The 19,772-nt window shown below is 41.9% G+C and overlaps 1 protein-coding gene across 1 annotated transcript in view; it reads right to left on the bottom strand.

The window, feature by feature from the left end:
• Window positions 1-18,509, bottom strand: part of LOC144772730 (transforming growth factor beta receptor type 3-like) — a 72,289-nt gene extending 53,780 nt beyond the window's left edge. The window contains exons 1-3 of the mRNA XM_078657266.1: window positions 18,416-18,509; window positions 10,365-10,609; window positions 8,943-9,104 (exon numbers count right to left, since the gene is read on the bottom strand). Of these exons, the coding sequence (XP_078513392.1) occupies window positions 8,943-9,104; window positions 10,365-10,609; window positions 18,416-18,509 (501 nt within the window). The remainder of the gene's footprint in view (window positions 1-8,942; window positions 9,105-10,364; window positions 10,610-18,415) is intronic.
• Window positions 18,510-19,772: the final 1,263 nt, after the last annotated feature.

Raw genomic sequence — 19,772 nt, forward strand, 5'->3', positions numbered from 1 at the left:
GTGGGCGTTCCGGCGCAGGGTGGGCGTTCCGGGGCAGGTGCGCCTCGCAAAAGTGGCTGAGTGAAATCTATAAGATTTCACTCAGTCACTTTCAGGCCAATGCTGCGTCAAAAGCCTGCGCCTGCTTGAAGCAGGCGTAGGTCTTGACGCAGCATTGTGGAGATGGGGCACCCCCGAGCCTTGCTGGAGCTGCGTCGCGCTTGCGACGCAACTCCAGCAATGCGTCACCTTTACGGCACAGATGCGTCACGCATCTGTGCCGTTTTTGCCCCATGGTGCGCCGCATCATAAATGCGGCGCAGCATGGGTGGCGGAGCTGTGGCGCACTGTGGCGCATGTTAATTGGCGCATCCCTGGGGATGCGCCAGTTAACATAAATCTGCCCCTAAGTTTCAGTTCCAATCGTTTAACTCAATGTATGTGTGTATGTGATATTTGCTTAGCGCAAACCTAGCCAAAAAGTAGCAGAGCGCTGTGCGTAAAACCTACACTAACGGTCTCATTAATGGAATGTAAGCATGTGGTGTCCATCTCGGTGTTAGATTTCTGTAGTATCCTCACATGATGTTTCATTCCCTATGTTTCTTCTCTCTAGCTGCTCAGCCTGTCTGTGTGTCCTCTGTATGGAATGTTGGTGCGTGGACCTTCACTAGAATGCCTGAGTGACTGGATGAGGTGTGACAGTTGGCGAGAGAGGCTGAGCAGCTAGCAGGCTGCTCCTGGTGGGGCTGTAATTTACCACCTGTTAACCTACTTCTGAATAAACCTACTTGGTTTACATCATACCAGCGTAGCGTGGTTACTACATACATTTTGGTGAATTCCTTTAAATTAGGGATTTGTAGTTTTCTTTACAAGAGTTTACTACATCGTTAATGGCCTCTACATAGGGGTAACCAGTACACAGGGTAAATGTTCCCTTTCAAGAGGGTTGGCTCTACGCCTGGGTAAGCTTTAGGATTTTTTTTTATATCCAATTTTACAGTTTACATTACGCTGTACATTACGTTTTTACTCTTACGTGAGTGTGGTCATTTTGACAGGTTGCAGGGGTGGGTCCCTGCGTGCGTAAGACACCTTGTGCTGCACGATAGATTGATGCAGGGTTATATTCCCTATGTGCCTCCCCACACGGAGAGCACTTTACATTTTGTTGTCCCTTAGTGAATAATTTGGGGCAGGACGTTGGGTTTAGGTCCCTTCTGTCCACATTACTTATCTTCCTACATGGGAGTACACATCATTTTTATATTGTTGTCCCTTATTTTTAGTTTGGGGCAGGACTTGGGGTTTTGTTTAGTGTACAAGTCCCCTCTGTCCACATTACTTGTCTTCCTTCACGGGAAAACACATGACATTCCATTGGTGTCTCTTATTTGAGTTTGGGGGCACGACACTGGGTTTTTTAGTCCCTTTGGTTTACGTGAATTGTCTCTACATGGAGACCATATACGTTTTCACAGTCGTCCCTTGTTTATGGTGGGGGCAGGATTTTGGGTTTCAGTCCCTTTAGTCCACATTACAAGTTGTCCCTTGTTAATGGTGGGGGCAGGATTTGGGGTTTCAGTCCCCTTAGTCCACATCACAAGTTGTTCTATATTTATTTTCTGCATTTGAGGATGGGGATGGTTATATTGTATTGAGTAGCCATCTTTCCTTCTTGTCTAGGGTTCCTTTCCCTCTAGTGGTGCGGCGTTCCCGTCATCCCTGGGTCTGGGCTTTTGACTCTATTTTAAATTGTTCATTTTCCCATCATGATGTTTTCTTCATTTTTGAGATGTGGACTATTTTTGTATATTGTACATTTATGCTTATAGTTAATTGCATGTTCTTTGTTATGCATTCGCTCTTTCTTCTGTTTATTAGGGAAGAGGTATGTATTATCTTCACATGGTGTTTCTTTCCTTGTGTTCTTCACTCTAGCACGCACCAACATTCCATACAGAGGACACACACACAGCCTGAGCAGCTAGAGAGAAGAAACATAGGGAATGAAACAACATGTGAGGATACTACAATTTCGTACACTACACTCCTAATTGGCGATCTCGGCCGGAGTTCAACTTTAATGTCAAAGCCAAGTAGAAAGCACATCAATAGGGTGGCTTCAGCCAATACCACCCCAGTACTAGAGCGCAATAACTCGGAGATTGGAGCTCACAACCCCACTTTTGAACAATGAAGAGTATTTACATAGTGCATTTTACTGTTTGGGCAGAATTAAGAAGTAACCAGGATTTATAGAGAGCTCCTGAGAACTATTTTTCAATATCACAGATTCATCAAATAGCTAAACACAGTGATGTATTCAAAGCATTTGTCCATAGACCAGATTCCCAACGCCCATTTTAAAATGCTAACAATATGAAGGTAACAGTTACACAGGAGCGCACAGCGTGTATAAGTATGTAAGTATACAGATTTCAAGTCCAATTGGTGCTCTAAGCGGAAAGAGTAGGTTACCACTACTCTAAATGAAGCCAACAAGTGACTTTAAACATAGATAAATTATCCACCAAGCACTCGTCTTCAAAATAAAGTCAATTTCTTCAAATGTTCTTGTGTTATTTTATTCCATCTTCGCGTCATTTGATTCCATCATCCAATGTATTTCATAACACCAGCCTTCATAACACCAGCCAACACGTGTTTCGTCTAGTCAGTCTATGACAAAACAGACTTCTTCAGGGCTGTAAATAATATAATAACCAATGTATATATCACAATTCTGTATTAGATATTAATAAACAGCACAGATTCACCGAATACTGTGTTAAGAAAAGAGTAAACAGGGAAGTACCAATCACCAAGACAAAAGCCAGAAACACCCAATTTGTAAAGCAATGAATACGCTTAATACCAAAGTAAAGAGTCCCATACAAAAAAAAGAGAGAGGCAGTTAAAACTGGAATGACGTACCTAAAGGACTTCTAGTTCAAATGTGTAACAAAGGTGAGCTATTAGCGAGTAACCTAAAATACCAAAAATGAGACCCAATCACAAACAATACCTTTCAGACAAAGTCAACATCAGAAATACCGCTAAATCCTTATCAACTCACCAATATAATGAGCAAGGTTCGTGTAGCACGTGTTAATCAACTTCTTGTGTAATCTCATCAAATCCAAAGTAACCGAAAATACAGTCAGCCACTTCTGTAAATAAAGTTTCTATCACTTTGTCTTTATAATAACTTCTCGTGTAATCTCATCAGATCCAAAGTAACCGAAAATACAGTCAACCACTTCTGTAAATAAAGTACATATCACTTTGTCTTTATACATTACTAAAACCCAGAGTACCACTAACTGTACACTCATACTGTAACAGAAACGCTGTATTACATCAAAATTACGAACTCATGCTGTACCTGAAGTTTCAAGAGTTCATAAATCCAGATATCAGTTCCAAGGCGTCATCAAATCAATAAACGCATATCAGCGTAAAAAGGTCCAAAACCTTCATGAATTCTTCTTATTACATCCGAGCATCGTATCTACAAATTACAAGTAAAGATAACTCCATTTAGTATACAGTTAATATCCAAATCCATCAACATATCATGTAAACATAAATGCATTCTATTTAAAAACTCACCGCAAATCGGCATGAACAGAGTCAAAATCCTTCGCGTGCTACACCGTCGCCATCTTTGAGTGGCAATTTATATCATAAAACCGCGGGCGCCATCTTAGAGTAGTCGATCTACCGTTTCATGCTAAAGAACCTCAAATATCAGTACTCAGTCATACAAAATAATGACTAATATCAAATAAGATTCACGCGAACAGAGTATATTATAATAACAGATCCGCACTTCAAAAACAAAATAAATTACTTACGCGTACTTCCGCAGTTATTACGTATTATAAACGTGCCGAATATTAATGGTATTATAATTATAAATAGCCACATTATCTCTCAACAATCACCATTACAAAAACTCATAACTATATCCACTATAATATCTAAGTGGTAATTTATTATGCGCGCCATCTTGGAGTGGTTATTGCTTAACCACAGTTGTGTGGAGGGTAAATAAACCCACAGCTGAAGGTATATGTGAATGAAAAGGTCAAATTAAGTCATTATTTATCCCACGTCCGTCCTAACTGCCAAAAAGTCAATCCAGAACAACCAGGAATGGAAAGGCACAGGGACAAAAGAGAACAGTAGAAAACATAGCCAACATATTTAGCATTAATCGACCTCACAGATACTACGTTATCCGGAACAAGAGATACAGTCAATTATTGTGTTGTCAATTGTTTTACAGACAGCAACAGAGCAAGATGTATAACATTGTACATCCACAAATTATTCTTGCCCCAAGTAATACTCAAATTCGTGGTCAATATTTAGACCGCATTCAACCGCTTTAAGTTTCAATAACCATAACACTTCTCTGCGTCGCAGTTGTAATTGTCTATTCCCACCTCTAGCATCACGTTTGATATGATCAATACCATGGTAACTAAACACATGCTTTTCTTTTTCATGAAAATTTCTAACAATGTGGGAGGCAATGGGATAACGGGTGTCCCCTGTTTTAAGGGCTCTAAAGTGCTCTACCATTCTTTCTTTTAACTTTCTGATAGTGCTCCCAACATAAATCTGTTTACACGAACAAACTATAACATAAACAACAAAAGTAGTATCACAATTAATAAACATATTAATTGAATATTCTCCAGTATTGTTATAGTTGAACGTTTTTACCTTACTCTTTGCCCATCTACAAGAGCTACATCTTCCACATTTGTGGAAGCCTATAGATCGCTCAGTGAGCCAATCAGGATCAGTATTCCTCACAGGGTAACTTGGACTGATAAAATTAGAAAGGGTGCGACCCTTCCTAAAGGTCAATCCAGGCTTATTTCCAATATAGGGTATCAAGTCCTTATCCATGCTCAGTAGATGCCAATGTCTATTTAGTATGCTGTACAGTTTGGCACTATCAGTACTGTAGTTAGTAATCAAACGTATCATAACATCCTTGTTCTCACCGGATTTTTTATCAAGAGTTTTTAATCTCTTTAGTTTCTTGGCCCTTATAACAGCATTTTCAACCACCTTGCTCTGATAGCCACGTTTAAGAAACCTCTGTGATAAGTCAGTAAGATTATATTCAAAATCATTATCTGTTGAGCAATTCCGTCTTGCCCTTACCATCTCACCATAAGGGATCGCATTTATTTGACTCACTGGGTGACAGCTTCGGGCATGCAAAACAGCATTACAGCTGGTAGGTTTACGAAACATGCGACTGCAAATTTTACCATCATCAATAAATAGCTCAATATCTAGGAAACTGATGCTATTTTTGTCATAATGCGTAGTAAAGACTAGGTTCATTGCATTATCATTTAGATAATCAAAAAAGCCTTTGAGTTCATCAACTGAACCAGTCCAAATGAGAAGGCAATCGTCTATATATCGCCCCAATAGTATATGTGCTGTATCCATTTCTTACCGGATGGGCCCCAGATTCTCTCCGCCTCGAAGAACCCCATAAAGAGGTTCGCAAAGGACAGAGCAAATCTAGAACCCATCGCGGTTCCGAGGCGTTGTCTAAACCATTTACCATCAAATAGGAACACATTATTTTGAAGAACTATTCTCGTCATCATCAGAATCATCTGGTTATGATCATAATATTCCGCACTTCTATTGCTTAGGAAGAAGTCAATGGCACGAATACCTAATTCATGATCAATATTAGTATAAAGTGATACTACATCTAATGTTACCAGTAACATTCTATCGTCCCATACCAAATCGTTCATTAGATTAAGTACATGCTTAGAGTCTCCAATAAAGGATGGTAAGTTCTTAACATAGAGCTGCAAAAAGGTGTCAACGTATTGGGAAAGACGTTCAGTTGGCCCCCCAATACCTGAAATTATGGGTCTACCAGGTGGTTTCAACCTTGATTTATGAATTTTAGGCAGCGTGTACATACACGGTGCACGTGGCGTAGTAACCTGTAAATAAAGAAATTCATTATGGGCGATATATAGACGATTGCCTTCTCATTTGGACTGGTTCAGTTGATGAACTCAAAGGCTTTTTTGATTATCTAAATGATAATGCAATGAACCTAGTCTTTACTACGCATTATGACAAAAATAGCATCAGTTTCCAAGATATTGAGCTATTTATTGATGATGGTAAAATTTGCAGTCGCATGTTTCGTAAACCTACCAGCTGTAATGCTGTTTTGCATGCCCGAAGCTGTCACCCAGTGAGTCAAATAAATGCATTCCCTTATGGTGAGATGGTAAGGGCAAGACGGAATTGCTCAACAGATAATGATTTTGAATATAATCTTACTGACTTATCACAGAGGTTTCTTAAACGTGGCTATCAGAGCAAGGTGGTTGAAAATGCTGTTATAAGGGCCAAGAAACTAAAGAGATTAAAAACTCTTGATAAAAAATCCGGTGAGAACAAGGATGTTATGATACGTTTGATTACTAACTACAGTACTGATAGTGCCAAACTGTACAGCATACTAAATAGACATTGGCATCTACTGAGCATGGATAAGGACTTGATACCCTATATTGGAAATAAGCCTGGATTGACCTTTAGGAAGGGTCGCACCCTTTCTAATTTTATCAGTCCAAGTTACCCTGTGAGGAATACTGATCCTGATTGGCTCACTGAGCGATCTATAGGCTTCCACAAATGTGGAAGATGTAGCTCTTGTAGATGGGCAAAGAGTAAGGTAAAAACGTTCAACTATAACAATACTGGAGAATATTCAATTAATATGTTTATTAATTGTGATACTACTTTTGTTGTTTATGTTATAGTTTGTTCGTGTAAACAGATTTATGTTGGGAGCACTATCAGAAAGTTAAAACAAAGAATGGTAGAGCACTTTAGAGCCCTTAAAACAGGGGACACCCGTTATCCCATTGCCTCCCACATTGTTAGAAATTTTCATGAAAAAGAAAAGCATGTGTTTAGTTACCATGGTATTGATCATATCAAACGTGATGCTAGAGGTGGGAATAGACAATTACAACTGCGACGCAGAGAAGTGTTATGGTTATTGAAACTTAAAGCGGTTGAACGCGGTCTAAATATTGACCACGAATTTGAGTATTACTTGGGGCAAGAATAATTTGTGGATGTACAATGTTCTACATCTTGCTCTGTTGCTGTCTGTAAAACAATTGACAACACAATAATTGACTGTATCTCTTGTTCCGGATAACGTAGTATCTGTGAGGTCGATTAATGCTAAATATGTTGGCTATGTTTTCTACTGTTCTCTTTTGTCCCTGTGCCTTTCCATTCCTGGTTGCTCTGGATTGACTTTTTGGCAGTTAGGACGGACGTGGGATAAATAATGACTTAATTTGACCTTTTCATTCACATATACCTTCAGCTTAGAGTTTATTTACCCTCCACACAACTGTGGTTACGCAATAACCACTCCAAGATGGCGCGCATAATAAATTACCACTTAGATATTATAGTGGATATAGTTATGAGTTTTTGTAATGGTGATTGTTGAGAGATAATGTGGCTATCTATAATTATAATACCATTAATATTCGGCACGTTTATAATACATAATAATTGCAGAAGTACGCGTAAGTAATTTATTTTGTTTTTGAAGTGCGGATCTGTTATTATAATATACTCTGTTCGCGTGAATCTTATTTGATATTAGTCATTATTTTGTATGACTGAGTACTGATATTTGAGGTTCTTTAGCATGAAACGGTAGATCGACTACTCTAAGATGGCGCCCGCGGTTTTATGATATAAATTGCCACTCAAAGATGGCGACGGTGTAGCACGCGAAGGATTTTGACTCTGTTCATGCCGATTTGCGGTGAGTTTTTAAATAGAATGCATTTATGTTTACACGATATGTTGATGGATTTGGATATTAACTGTATACTAAATGGAGTTATCTTTACTTGTAATTTGTAGATACGATGCTCGGATGTAATAAGTAGAATTCATGAAGGTTTTGGACCTTTTTACGCTGATATGCGTTTATTGATTTGATGACGCCTTGGAACTGATATCTGGATTTATGAACTCTTGAAACTTCGGTACAGCATGAGTTCGTAATTTTGATGTAATACAGCGTTTCTGTTACAGTATGAGTGTACAGTTAGTGGTACTCTGGGTTTTAGTAATGTATAAAGACAAAGTGATATGTACTTTATTTACAGAAGTGGCTGACTGTATTTTCGGTTACTTTGGATTTGATGAGATTACACAAGAAGTTGATTAACACGTGCTACACGAATCTTGCTCATTATATTGGTGAGTTGATAAGGATTTAGCGGTATTTCTGATGTTGACTTTGTCTGAAAGGTATTGTTTGTGATTGGGTCTCATTTTTGGTATTTTATGTTACTCGCTAATAGCTCAACTTGTTACACATTTGAACTAGAAGTCCTTTAGGTACGTCATTCCAGTTTTAACTGCCTCTCTCTTTTTTTTGTATGGGACTCTTTACTTTGGTATTAAGCGTATTCATTGCTTTACAAATTGGGTGTTTCTGGCTTTTGTCTTGGTGATTGGTACTTCCCTGTTTACTCTTTTCTTAACACAGTATTCGGTGAATCTGTGCTGTTTATTAATATCTAATACAGAATTGTGATATATACATTGGTTATTATATTATTTACAGCCCTGAAGAAGTCTGTTTTGTCATAGACTGACTAGACGAAACACGTGTTGGCTGGTGTTATGAAGGCTGGTGTTATGAAATACATTGGATGATGGAATCAAATGACGCGAAGATGGAATAAAATAACACAAGAACATTTGAAGAAATTGACTTTATTTTGAAGACGAGTGCTTGGTGGATAATTTATCCATTTTAAAATGCTGTTGTTAACGCAGGTAACGTTCCAGCCCGCTCCCTTCTCCCTCGAGTGCAGATGTCTGCCGTACAGTACACCTACTGCATTCTGATACAAGACGACGCGGGGGGCAGCGTCCTGGTCCCTGAGCCTCAACGTTCCACAGGAAGTAAGAGGGGAGCTTAACAGGAAGTGGCTGTAATTCGACTCCGCCGTGCACTCTGGATCCTGAAGAGTGAGTCTGGCTCTGGAATAGCCTAAGGCCTAAGACAAAAGTGAAAACATTTATAGGGGAAGGGAGGAAACAAACGGAACAATCACATATTTACGAAATTAGAACAGGTTTTGGGAACTCTTGAAGCTCCTGTAAAGTGAATTTGAAAGACATTATCTGGTAGAGAAAGAACAAGTGCAAATGCTGTTCTGATCTTCGGTAGTCTGAGACTTCAGAGCCTCATTCGGAACATTCATCAATGCTCATCTGTGACTACAATATAAGCCTGTCCGCCACTAGCTTTGACTAAGGATCCACAGTAGTTCGAGACTTGAGAACCTCAGCTGGAATATTCTCTGAGGCTCATATACTACTACAATTCAAGCCTTGAGGAGGTCACGGTGGTGACAAAACGCGTGTTGGCTGTTTTCGTGCTACAAAGACAAGGAACTGGAATTCTAACTACATTACAGAATCTGTACTTTGTTATTGTGTAGACTGTTGAAGACATAACCTACGTGTTTTTTTTAGAAATGAATCACCGCTGAATTATACAATCTTTTTCTGTACACCAATTTCCTGTGACAGAAGGTCTCTCTCACTATCTTATAGTGCTTTCTTTGCTATAAACATGTATCTACTAACTGTACATGTAATATTTAGAGTGCCGGGGTCCTGTCTCCTCTGCTGTCCTGAAAGTGCCTGTTCTGAGTGTGTACAAAGCCTACGCTTATCACTGCTCATAAATACATGTTAAGTGTTTGAGTAAAGCTTGCGCTTCTACTGTCTGAGCTGCACCTGCTCCGAATAAGTAAAGCTTACACTGCTGCTGTCCATGTGAATGCTGGTGAAGTTGGCTATCTGAGCTGCACTTGTTCTGTATGTGAGGGAAGCTTGCATTGCGCATGCCTGGGCTGTACCTCTTCTGGTAGCTGGTGAGGTATGCTCTACTGCTGCCTGTGCTGCACATGCGCTCCCTGCTTGGATACTCCTGTACTTGTCCTGCAGGTAAGATAACCTTGCACTAAAGTCGCAGGCGCATCACCGTTTGTGTGTGTAAGTATATGAAGCATGCACCAAAGTTATCAGCGCTGTACTTGTTCTCTTTGTAAGGGTTATTGTGCAGCCACAGTACCTCTGTGGAATGAAAGATGATGGCACACCTGTTCCATGAGAAATAATCAATATCCCTGCCCTTTCTTTTTGCCATATAGAACAGCTAAAGCCACATGTGAATTACAAAAAAAAAGCCTCAAAGATGTGAAAGTGTCATAAGAGAACCAACTTATGCAGAGGTAAGCAGCACTGACCACCAGGATGTCCTTCCTCACTTGGGCCACCATCTTCTTCCTGCGACAGGTGACAGTGAGTGCGGCCTCAATCCCGCTGCTCGCGGCCTTCATTCCCCAGCTTTTCATGCCTGCCATGAAGAGGTTGGCCTTGCTCCAGTCATCTATCAACTTCTCTGTGATGTTCTCCTGGCGCCCAGACCTGGCAAAAGTGGTTGAGAGCCTTTGCCAGAATTGTGGGGCTAGGTTTCGTAGCAGCGGCTTCTCTGCAAAGAGAAAGAAGAAAGACTCCAAAGATTTACGGGTGGAGAGCGCAATCTTTGCTAGGCTGTCATACAAAAAAATGTAGGCTGTTCGGGCCCACCCTAAATCACATTAGATTCAGAGGTTCCCTCATCAAAAGAGCCGCCTATGCTGGAATGAGCCCTAAAAACTCCAGGAGGAATGTTGAATCAATGATGGCATTCCACATGCGTTTAGGACGCATGCATTCTGAACGCCGTCTTTTGAACAAACTCGTCTTTAGGACTCACTTGTTCAACATGCAAGTCGTTTTAACGACTTGCCTTAGGGAGGAGCTGTATGTTGGATTAGTTTCATTTGCTATTCCAACTTCAGTCTGCGCAACAGTAGGGAAGGTGTTGGACTTCAAATTCAACACATTTCACTAATGCAACCCCTTAAATACAAGTCGTTAAAACGACTTGCGTGCTGAACGAATGTGTGCTAATGTCGCATTCATTTTATTTCCGCCGCTGGGTTGACACAGCGTGATTCCGGCTTTGTCCAAAAGGATGTTTCCCGTAAGGCTCTTAGCAACTCAAAATGTATAACTGACACTGAGATCCTGTGGAAAATGGTCTGTTTTGTACCAGAAAAGCCAAGTCCAGGTTTTTCAAAGGAACACAATAGGTTTGTCCTAATTTCTGAGTTCCTTAGACCTATGAATGTAGTAATTCAAAGTGACATTTGTGAAGCCTCACCTCCCCTTTGATGGGTGAGGAGGGAAGAAAGCTGGTAGTGTAATAGACTGGGAGATTAGAGAAGGATTTCTACCACCGTAAGCAGAAAAGATAAGTCCACCTGAGGTGCTACCTTACAGTAGTGAAGAGAGGTGCGAGAGTACCTGGTTAGTAAATATCTGTAGACCAAAATCTCTGATGCAAAACACTTCTTACTAAGAGCATCTAGTTTCATGGTTTAACCATTCATAGGTTTTGAAGGGATGATCTTGTACTTCAATTTAGTGGAAAAAGCATCAACTCTCAAACTCTACACCCAGAGGCGTAACACAGGTTTCCACAGCCCTGCGGTGCGGGGGGGCGAACTGCAGGGGGCCCCTCGGCATAGTACTCGGGCCTGAGAACTTTGGATTAAATCTGTAACTGGCACCCCTACGTGTACCCTGCAGGAGTCCCCCTCAACTTTCATTACGCCACGGTCTACACCAAAGGATAACCTGGTAAATAAAGCGCTCTCAATGAAGCTGGTTAATATTTTAGTGAGGCTGACCACGATACTTGGGTGGAGCGGTCAATGATTTGGCCCTAGCTAACTTAACATGCGACAATACGGCCATGTTAAAGGGGATAATCTCTTCTACAGATTACTTCCATTGAGTTTTTAGTGACTACAAAAGATTTCAGTTGTTCTGAAGATTGAGCAATATTAAGTGCTTCTGCTGCCTTCATAATCTGAACTACAGCATTAGAATAAGCTTATTCTGACAAAGAAGGGCATTAGGCGGCAGACAATTCGTTTTTCTGGTAAAGTCTTCAGAACACTTGCATGCTTAATGTTCACATGCACATCCGTGCTTAATTCTAGAGGAAAGCAAGAAACCATCTTCATCAGTGTTATTGTCAATATCCTTTCCCACCACGTTCTGGAAATATAATGCCTCTGAAACTGAACTGAAAAGACCACCAACCTTCTCCATTTCCACTCGTCCCTAGAAAACTTGGAAATTTGAAGAAACTCCTGCATGTGAGTTTCACTTTTCTCTTTAAAAGATTACAAAATCTGAATAGTGTGTGAGGAGCCCATTAACACTAGCTATGATGCTAATGGTGCAGACATCAACTGCATGTCCACAGTGGTTGACAGTACTTGATTCACAGTAGGCTTCAGCACCAGCAAAGATGAGGGTATGGAAGCCGAAACACACATCAAAGTCAAGAGGAGAATCACCAATGTCAGAACCATACCACTTAATGCCGCTGGTGCTTACTGACATAAAACCTTCTTGGGGGCGCTGGAAGAGTGCTCCTAATGGGGAGAATGCCAAAGATATCCATCATTGCTTTACTTGAATGATGCAGTTTCTTCATCTAAAGCCACTGACAGAGGGAACAACTTGAGGAGGCTAGGTTGACGCACAGGCACTCGATGAAGAGAAGGTGGAGTTATCTTTCTACCTTTTTTGCTTCTTGTCATAGTGAGAGCAAAAGTCCTATTTTTTATGCTTCTTGGACCTTTAGTCATGTAATTCTTGGACCTGTAGTCATGTAGTTCGATCTAGGAATGGATCTCCACCTGGACCAGAAAGAAGTCTCGGACTTTTTATAAAAACATTGGCATATCTTTTCCTAAGGGCCTTCAGATGCATCTGCTGGCGTAGACCACATGAACCAGGATCATAATAATTCCTCATATGCAGGATATATGATTGCCTGTGAGTGATATGTGCCGGCTACGAGCCTTAGATAACTTGAAGTAAGGTGGTTTAGGTGGTAACATATCTCCAAAATGTTTTAAAAAGTCAATTCAATGTCAAAAAAGAAACAGAAGGAGGGTGGGAGCACACTGTCTCACATCCCAACACTACATTTTCTCCAATGTATCATGGTAAACACAGTGCATGATAACACTTACTTCAGTAGTAGTCTAATTTTTCACCCTTGTTGGTGCAGCCTGTGCTGTTTAACTCTAGACATGTGTTTCTGGATTCATTCCTTCATCAGCAGAGAGCAACAAGTCATTTTGCGGTGCTGGAAATGCCTTCCAAAGTCTTCCCAGATTTCTAGAGCACTCACTGAGTGCAGGTGCATCAACACAAGCTTGTCTGCTCAGTAGCTCAACTCAGCCTTTTCAAACAGAAGGAGGGTGGGAGCACCCTGCCTCACATCCCAGCACCCAGTTTCCTCCAATGCATCATTGTAAATGCGGTGCAGGATAACACTTACTTCATTAGCGGTCTTTAATTTTGCACCTTTGCTGGTGCAACCTGTGGTGTGTAACTCTAGACATGAGTTTCTGGATTAATTCCTTCATTAGTAGAGAGCAACAAGTCCTTTTTGGGGTGCTGACATTGTCGGAAAACAGTTGAGAGGCAGGGAACTAAGGAAGTGACATCACCAACACACAAGCGATTGATACATAATTGCCTGTCAAACTACAAGATGATGTTGTTCACTCCGAACAGCACCATCTGGCGCAAATAAATAGAAATCGGTAAAGAAACATTTCTACCGTCTGGCCCATGTGAAGGAGGCTAGTGGTTAAAGTAACCACAGGAGCTAATATTCATAAGAACCACTATTTCCTGGTACCTTATTGTAGGTGTAGTGTTATCTGTATAAGAGTCGTCAGTCCATCAGTTGTGAGTAGGCTTTGCATTTCAATGCAGCAATGCTGTGTTGTTTTTATGGTGAGATGTAAAAGGTGGGGTAAACGCTGAAGCCCAGTGTCATCCAACGCGGGTCCAGCAGAGGGGAGGCAGATTTGACGAATAGCCACATGAAATAAATTTAGATGTAGTTATTCAAAAAAACTGATATTGGATGAGACACTTCTCCACCTATGTTGGACAACTCTGCATTATGCTAATTTGATGTCCTGCCCACCCCCGCGGTCTCCTCTTCCTTGTTGTTTCTGAGATTTCACCCTGCTGTGGTAGGAGATAGGTTTACACTGGCAGCGGCTGCTGCAAGGGCAGCAGGATTAGTCACCGTGGGTAACCTGAGATGTGTTTTGTCCGCCACAGCTCCAAGTGGCTCTGACTTGGCGGCTGCCCTGCCCCTGACCCGTTTTTCCTCGCACTGATGGCAGCAAGGTGCAGTCAGGGCCGGACTGGGAACCCAAAGCAACCCAGGCAATTTTGTGGGACAAGATACCCCCCCACCCCCAAGGGGGGGGGGGAGTGTGTAGCACTGCTGCTTTTGTTACTGGGTCTGATATTGCAGTACCACTGTAACACCTGCCCCCAGTAACAAAACTAGCCCCCACCACTGAAAACCAGCCCCCACCCTTTCTTGCCTCCCAGGGAGATGTCTGGCGCCTGCTACGGTCAGTCTGGCCCTGGGTACAATCAAAGCAAAGACACCTGAACAAAGACACAACAGTCCATCGAGTTCATAGTGTTGTGATGGAGCTGGCCCAGGGAACTATGCTTGTGTGCACATGCCCAAGAAGCTATCATGGTTAGAGCAGATCAAGGAGGCGGAGGCAGGAGCATATTAACAAGGGGATGCACTTTTTGCCGCTAAAGCGGCGATATTTTTATCGCCCTAGTTACAAGGTGGTGCTAACATGCATTAGCGCATGTTAGCACCCGTTTTCCTGACGCCTTGCTCTGCATCTCTAATGAGAGCAAAGTGGGCGTCACTGGGCGTACCCCTGATGGACTACCTTGTAAAATATCGCTAAATGGCCATCGCGATATTTACAAGGAGGCCCACGCATTTTAGCAGACGTTAGTTTTTGTCGAAAACCTCAGTTTTTGCCAAAAACTAACATCTGCTAAAATGCTGACTTCCCTATACCTAACAGTGGGGGTGGATTATGCTGATACGATCACAGGGTCGTATCAGCAAGGTTATCGCCGTTTTCCATGGAACATCGCTGGAAAACCAGAGATGTTCCATGGAAAACACCACTATAGCTGGAAAATTATCGCCATTGCGCTATGCGTTGTTAATACAGCGATAGCATGGTCATAATTGCCAGCGATAGCCGGCGATAAATAAGTTCTAGCGAAGAGCGGCCAGCGATAATTATCGCTGCCGTTTGATAATATGCCCCGCAGTACTTATAACTATGCTCGCAGTAAATCAGTCAGTTAGGAAAGTAGTGCAGGCAGGAGCATACTCCAGGAGCCACACCAAGTGGGTCTTGGAAGCTGTGCTGACAGATTAAGAAGTTGTGCAAGCGGAGGCAGGTCCACAACTCAATGCTCATGAGTAGTGGCTGCTGAAGCCAAGTTGGGAGGAGCAGGTGCCAGAAGCCATGTTGGACACTGCAAGCCATGTACGTTCACCCCAGCAAACACACACCGCCACCACGAATAGCTCACTTTCATCCATCCAAAATCTCTTGAATTCATGCACGTATTCGTAGGTGATGTCCGCTATAGTTTCTGACCTCCAGTGTTTTCTACATCTTTTCCTCACGTTAAACCAGATTTACTAAAAAAAAAAATAAAGACATGAAATGAAGCAGTGCAGTGCTGCATTGTTCGAATGGGAAAAAATTGTGCAGCACCATATTTACTGGGAGTTGTGCACTGATCATCTCCTCAGTCATGCTCAAAATGCCATATTAACACAAGGCTAAAGCATACCACAGCGCAAAAGTGAGTGAGTTGTGTCCTGTTTGAGTTTGTACTCGAGGCACACCGGCTTCCACCTCAGATTTTTACAAGCAGACTACCACCCAAGAGCTGGCAGTGTAAAAAGTACACACTTCATATAAATTACATATTTTATTTGGAAATACCGAGCGATAATCTGCATGCCCCATGTGTGTGCCTGGTTTAAGTTGGTGGTAGCATTCAACAGAAACCAAGCGAGAAAGCACAACCTCCTATTTGTTGGTTTAATACCAGTACGTTACACGTGTATGTCTTAATGTGCACTGATATATTACTCTAATGACGGAATAATATGTTAGCTGTTAATACACCCAACGGGAAATAGAGTTGTGATGATATGGTTGGTAATACAAGCATTACAGGTGTTCCTCATTCACTACTCCACATATGGTTATTATGCAGCACAGCATGCATTCATACATGTACCCTCAATATGTGATGACTGTAAGGATACCTGCAGTAGATATTAACGTGGAGGATGTAATATTGATTAACTTTTAATGATCTAGTGGTGGACCCCACAGAGAGATATAACAATTGAGTGCCTATATTTACGACTGTATATATGTTTAGTAATGGAAATATTTTCATTTGCAGAAATATTGCCCCTGAGGAAGGAACTCACGTTCCGAAATGCATTGGGCCAGTAACTACATGTGGTTCAACAGTAATTTTGGATTGAAAGCATAAAAGGATGAAGTAAAAAAGTGATAACATTCATGTATTGCATGTTATAATTAAGGGTTTACCATTATATGTGATGTAACAACATATAAACGATTTATGAACCTATAAATGTGTTAGAAAATGTATTTGTGATATGGTACAATACGGGAAATGAAATAAATCAGTTGATTTGGATTATGATGTGTATGAAAATTATGAATACAGCTAAAAATTGGTGAACGGTTAGTTCCATAGGAACAGTGCACACTAGAGCAGGTCATTCCTGTTCATGGTTACAATACTATTTGCATGTGAAGCCAACACATAATTATAGTGTAGCACCCTTGTGTTTAAATTGGTTTAGTTATTATAAAGAGTTTAAAATTGAGTGCGCCTCTCACCCTTTATTGGGTACTGAATTCTGATATATTACTCAACCAGGTTTTAATGTGGTTGTATTAGTCCGGAGTGTTCATTAGCCTTAATATGCATGCTATGTATCATGATTCTCTTTAGTCCAAAAGCCATTTTGTTTAGTGTAGTTCATTTGCACATTTTCAGCATCTTGTAGTAAGGTATGGACTAGCTTCAACATTGGTAATCAGAAGTGTGATTTTCAGTGGCAGCTCCTCGGCTAAGGAGCTTCGCCTCAATGCTTTTTAGCAGTGAAATAAAGGGAAAATAAAATTATTATAACTTGTTTTATCATTTTATTTTCTCCTACTTCCTCAGTTTTGTGTGAGGGGGCAGGGAAAGAGTGGTAGGCAGCACCCTCCTAAGTGTGCAATGACTGCTTGGCCGGTCCTTTTGGGCTGGCCAAACAGTGTTGCGCACTTCGCATGTTCCTCACCAGGCTGCATTACATGCCCAGGCCCCCGGTCGGTGTCTGAGTGCGGAAAGACGGTGCTCAGGCCAATCACAACACTGCCAAGTCAGCGTTGTGATTGGCTGAATGGAAGCCGGGTGTGCTTCCTGTTCAGGCCAACGAGGGAGGACTATGGAGGAGAGAGGAAGCGAAAGAAGGTACGTTTTTTTAATTTTATTTTTTAATACCCGCTTCCTCGCGTCCCCCCCCTCTTGCCGCTGCCTCCGTCCCCCTACTTCCGATCCATGCTGCCACGCCTGGTGATTTTCAGAAGGTAGTATGTCAAGTAATTTCTTTATGTATCTCACTCTGCATCTCATTCTACTGGTGTGTGTAATTTAATTGAAATAACAGTTTTGCTCATGTGTTCAAGTTCCAGTTGACTTGCATTGGAAAGAAAGTGAATATAAACTTGTGTAATTTGAATCAATATTAGCATTATATGCTCCTAATGGTTTTTGAGTGGATGTTCTGGCCCGTTGATTTGATAATTATCACGTTATTTTGCTTAGCTGCTTGCTCTTTTCGCATTGAGTGCATGTTAGACTTAGGTCTCTAGGCGTGTTGTGTTTTATTTTGCCCATGTCACACAACTTTAGTCGATCTGTCTTTGCAGGGAAGTCAATAGCTGTTTATGCTGTTCCTGTAACACTTTACCTAGATTATCTAGTTTTTTTTTTATTATCTAATATCTAATGCAATTCTGGTTCAGCACTGAGCTCAACTTTGCAACTTTTGGTTGATCAATGCTGCAATTTGCACTGTTTTGTGTCATGTAGTATGCTTTGGCCCAGCTAAAGTCAAGGGAATCTGGGCATCTATTTTATGACACATCTGCTCTTGATACTGCATCAACTCTCAATTATGTTTTTCTTAGCAGTCCTAAGATCTTAAGTATAGACACAATAACATGAACACACAATCTTCATTTAAAAACAAAAAGACCATTACCTACTGTTCTGGCACCCACTTGCGCCAGAGACATGAGGGGCGGGATCAGACAGCCGACCACCAACATTGCGTGAGGCCAGTGCGGACGAACCATGGCGCGAGAGTAGGCTCTTTCCAGTCTAGCCTTCTTGAAGTGAATCTCTAGACCTCTGCAAGTGAGAGACAACAAGCCAGCATTGCAGCCTCCCCGAATCTCATAGGTTTCCAGAAATAGGGGTTCAAACTAAAGAAAATGAAATTGGCAGAAACCACAGCCTGAAAAACAAATAAAACCATCAATGTGTGGACTTTCATGTTCCAGACCACAGTCAAGTCAAAGCATGAAGCAAGCTTATTTAAAATGGCATGTGGGCAGAGAGGTAAAAACACAAACATTGGGGCCAAAATGATACAATCTTGCTAGATAATGTCTGCTGAAGAGCACGCTTCGCACCGGATTTACGAACAAATCTCCCTGTGCTGGTGCACTTTAGGCTGCCATGCACCAACACACACGCTTTTAATGCACACACCCTTGCGCCATTGCCTGGTTTGTAACGTGTGCTGTACAATGCAGCATGCATGCAATGTTGGAAAAACAAGGCGAAATGAAAACATTTCTAATCGTTATGCCTGCCTTGAGGAGCCGTAAGATTTTGGTGAAAATCCCCGACTGCGAATTTTTGTAAATATGGATTTGTGTCAAAACGCATGGGTTACAAACGTAACGCAAACCCAGCACAAATCATTAGTAAATCTTGGTCTTTCTTCTCCAAGCGTGTAAAATGTACCTTGAGACCATGATCATGTCTGAGAACCAGCCGCGGTCGGTGCAGGTAACATCGGTGGGCGGCAGGGCCGGACTGGCCATAGCGGGCACCGGGCCCCTGGGTGGCCGTTTTTGTTACAGGGCCGTTTTTGCAGCATATCGGCCCTGTAACAAAAACGGCCGAAAACCGGCCCTGGCAAAGAGCTCGGCGGCACCTCCAACCCCCCGAGTGGGGAGGGGGGCCGGCCGAGCACTTTGCCAGGGCCGGTTGTGGTTCCCAGTCCGGCCCTGGTGGGCGGTGGGGCCATGTAAGGGGGATTTTGCGGGACTATGCCCAGGGAACATTGAATAGATAATTAATTTTCTCTCTGCATCGTCCCTCGAAATCCCCCCTTACACGGCCCCACCACTGGTACCTGCACGGACCACGGCTGCTGAGAACTAGATGCTGATCCTGGCTGCTATGTTTCTGGGACACAGAGTAAAAAGCTTTACATCATAGTACGGAAGGCTGGTGGGCAGAGCGATGTGACAGCATCTCATATTCTACCTTTAGTGCAGTACTGGTGATCTAGGACACTGTATGCAGGGCAGAGGTAGCTTTCTGCA

Source organism: Lissotriton helveticus, chromosome 1_1, assembly GCF_964261635.1.
Source record: "Lissotriton helveticus chromosome 1_1, aLisHel1.1, whole genome shotgun sequence".
NCBI classification, from domain to species: domain Eukaryota; kingdom Metazoa; phylum Chordata; class Amphibia; order Caudata; family Salamandridae; genus Lissotriton; species Lissotriton helveticus.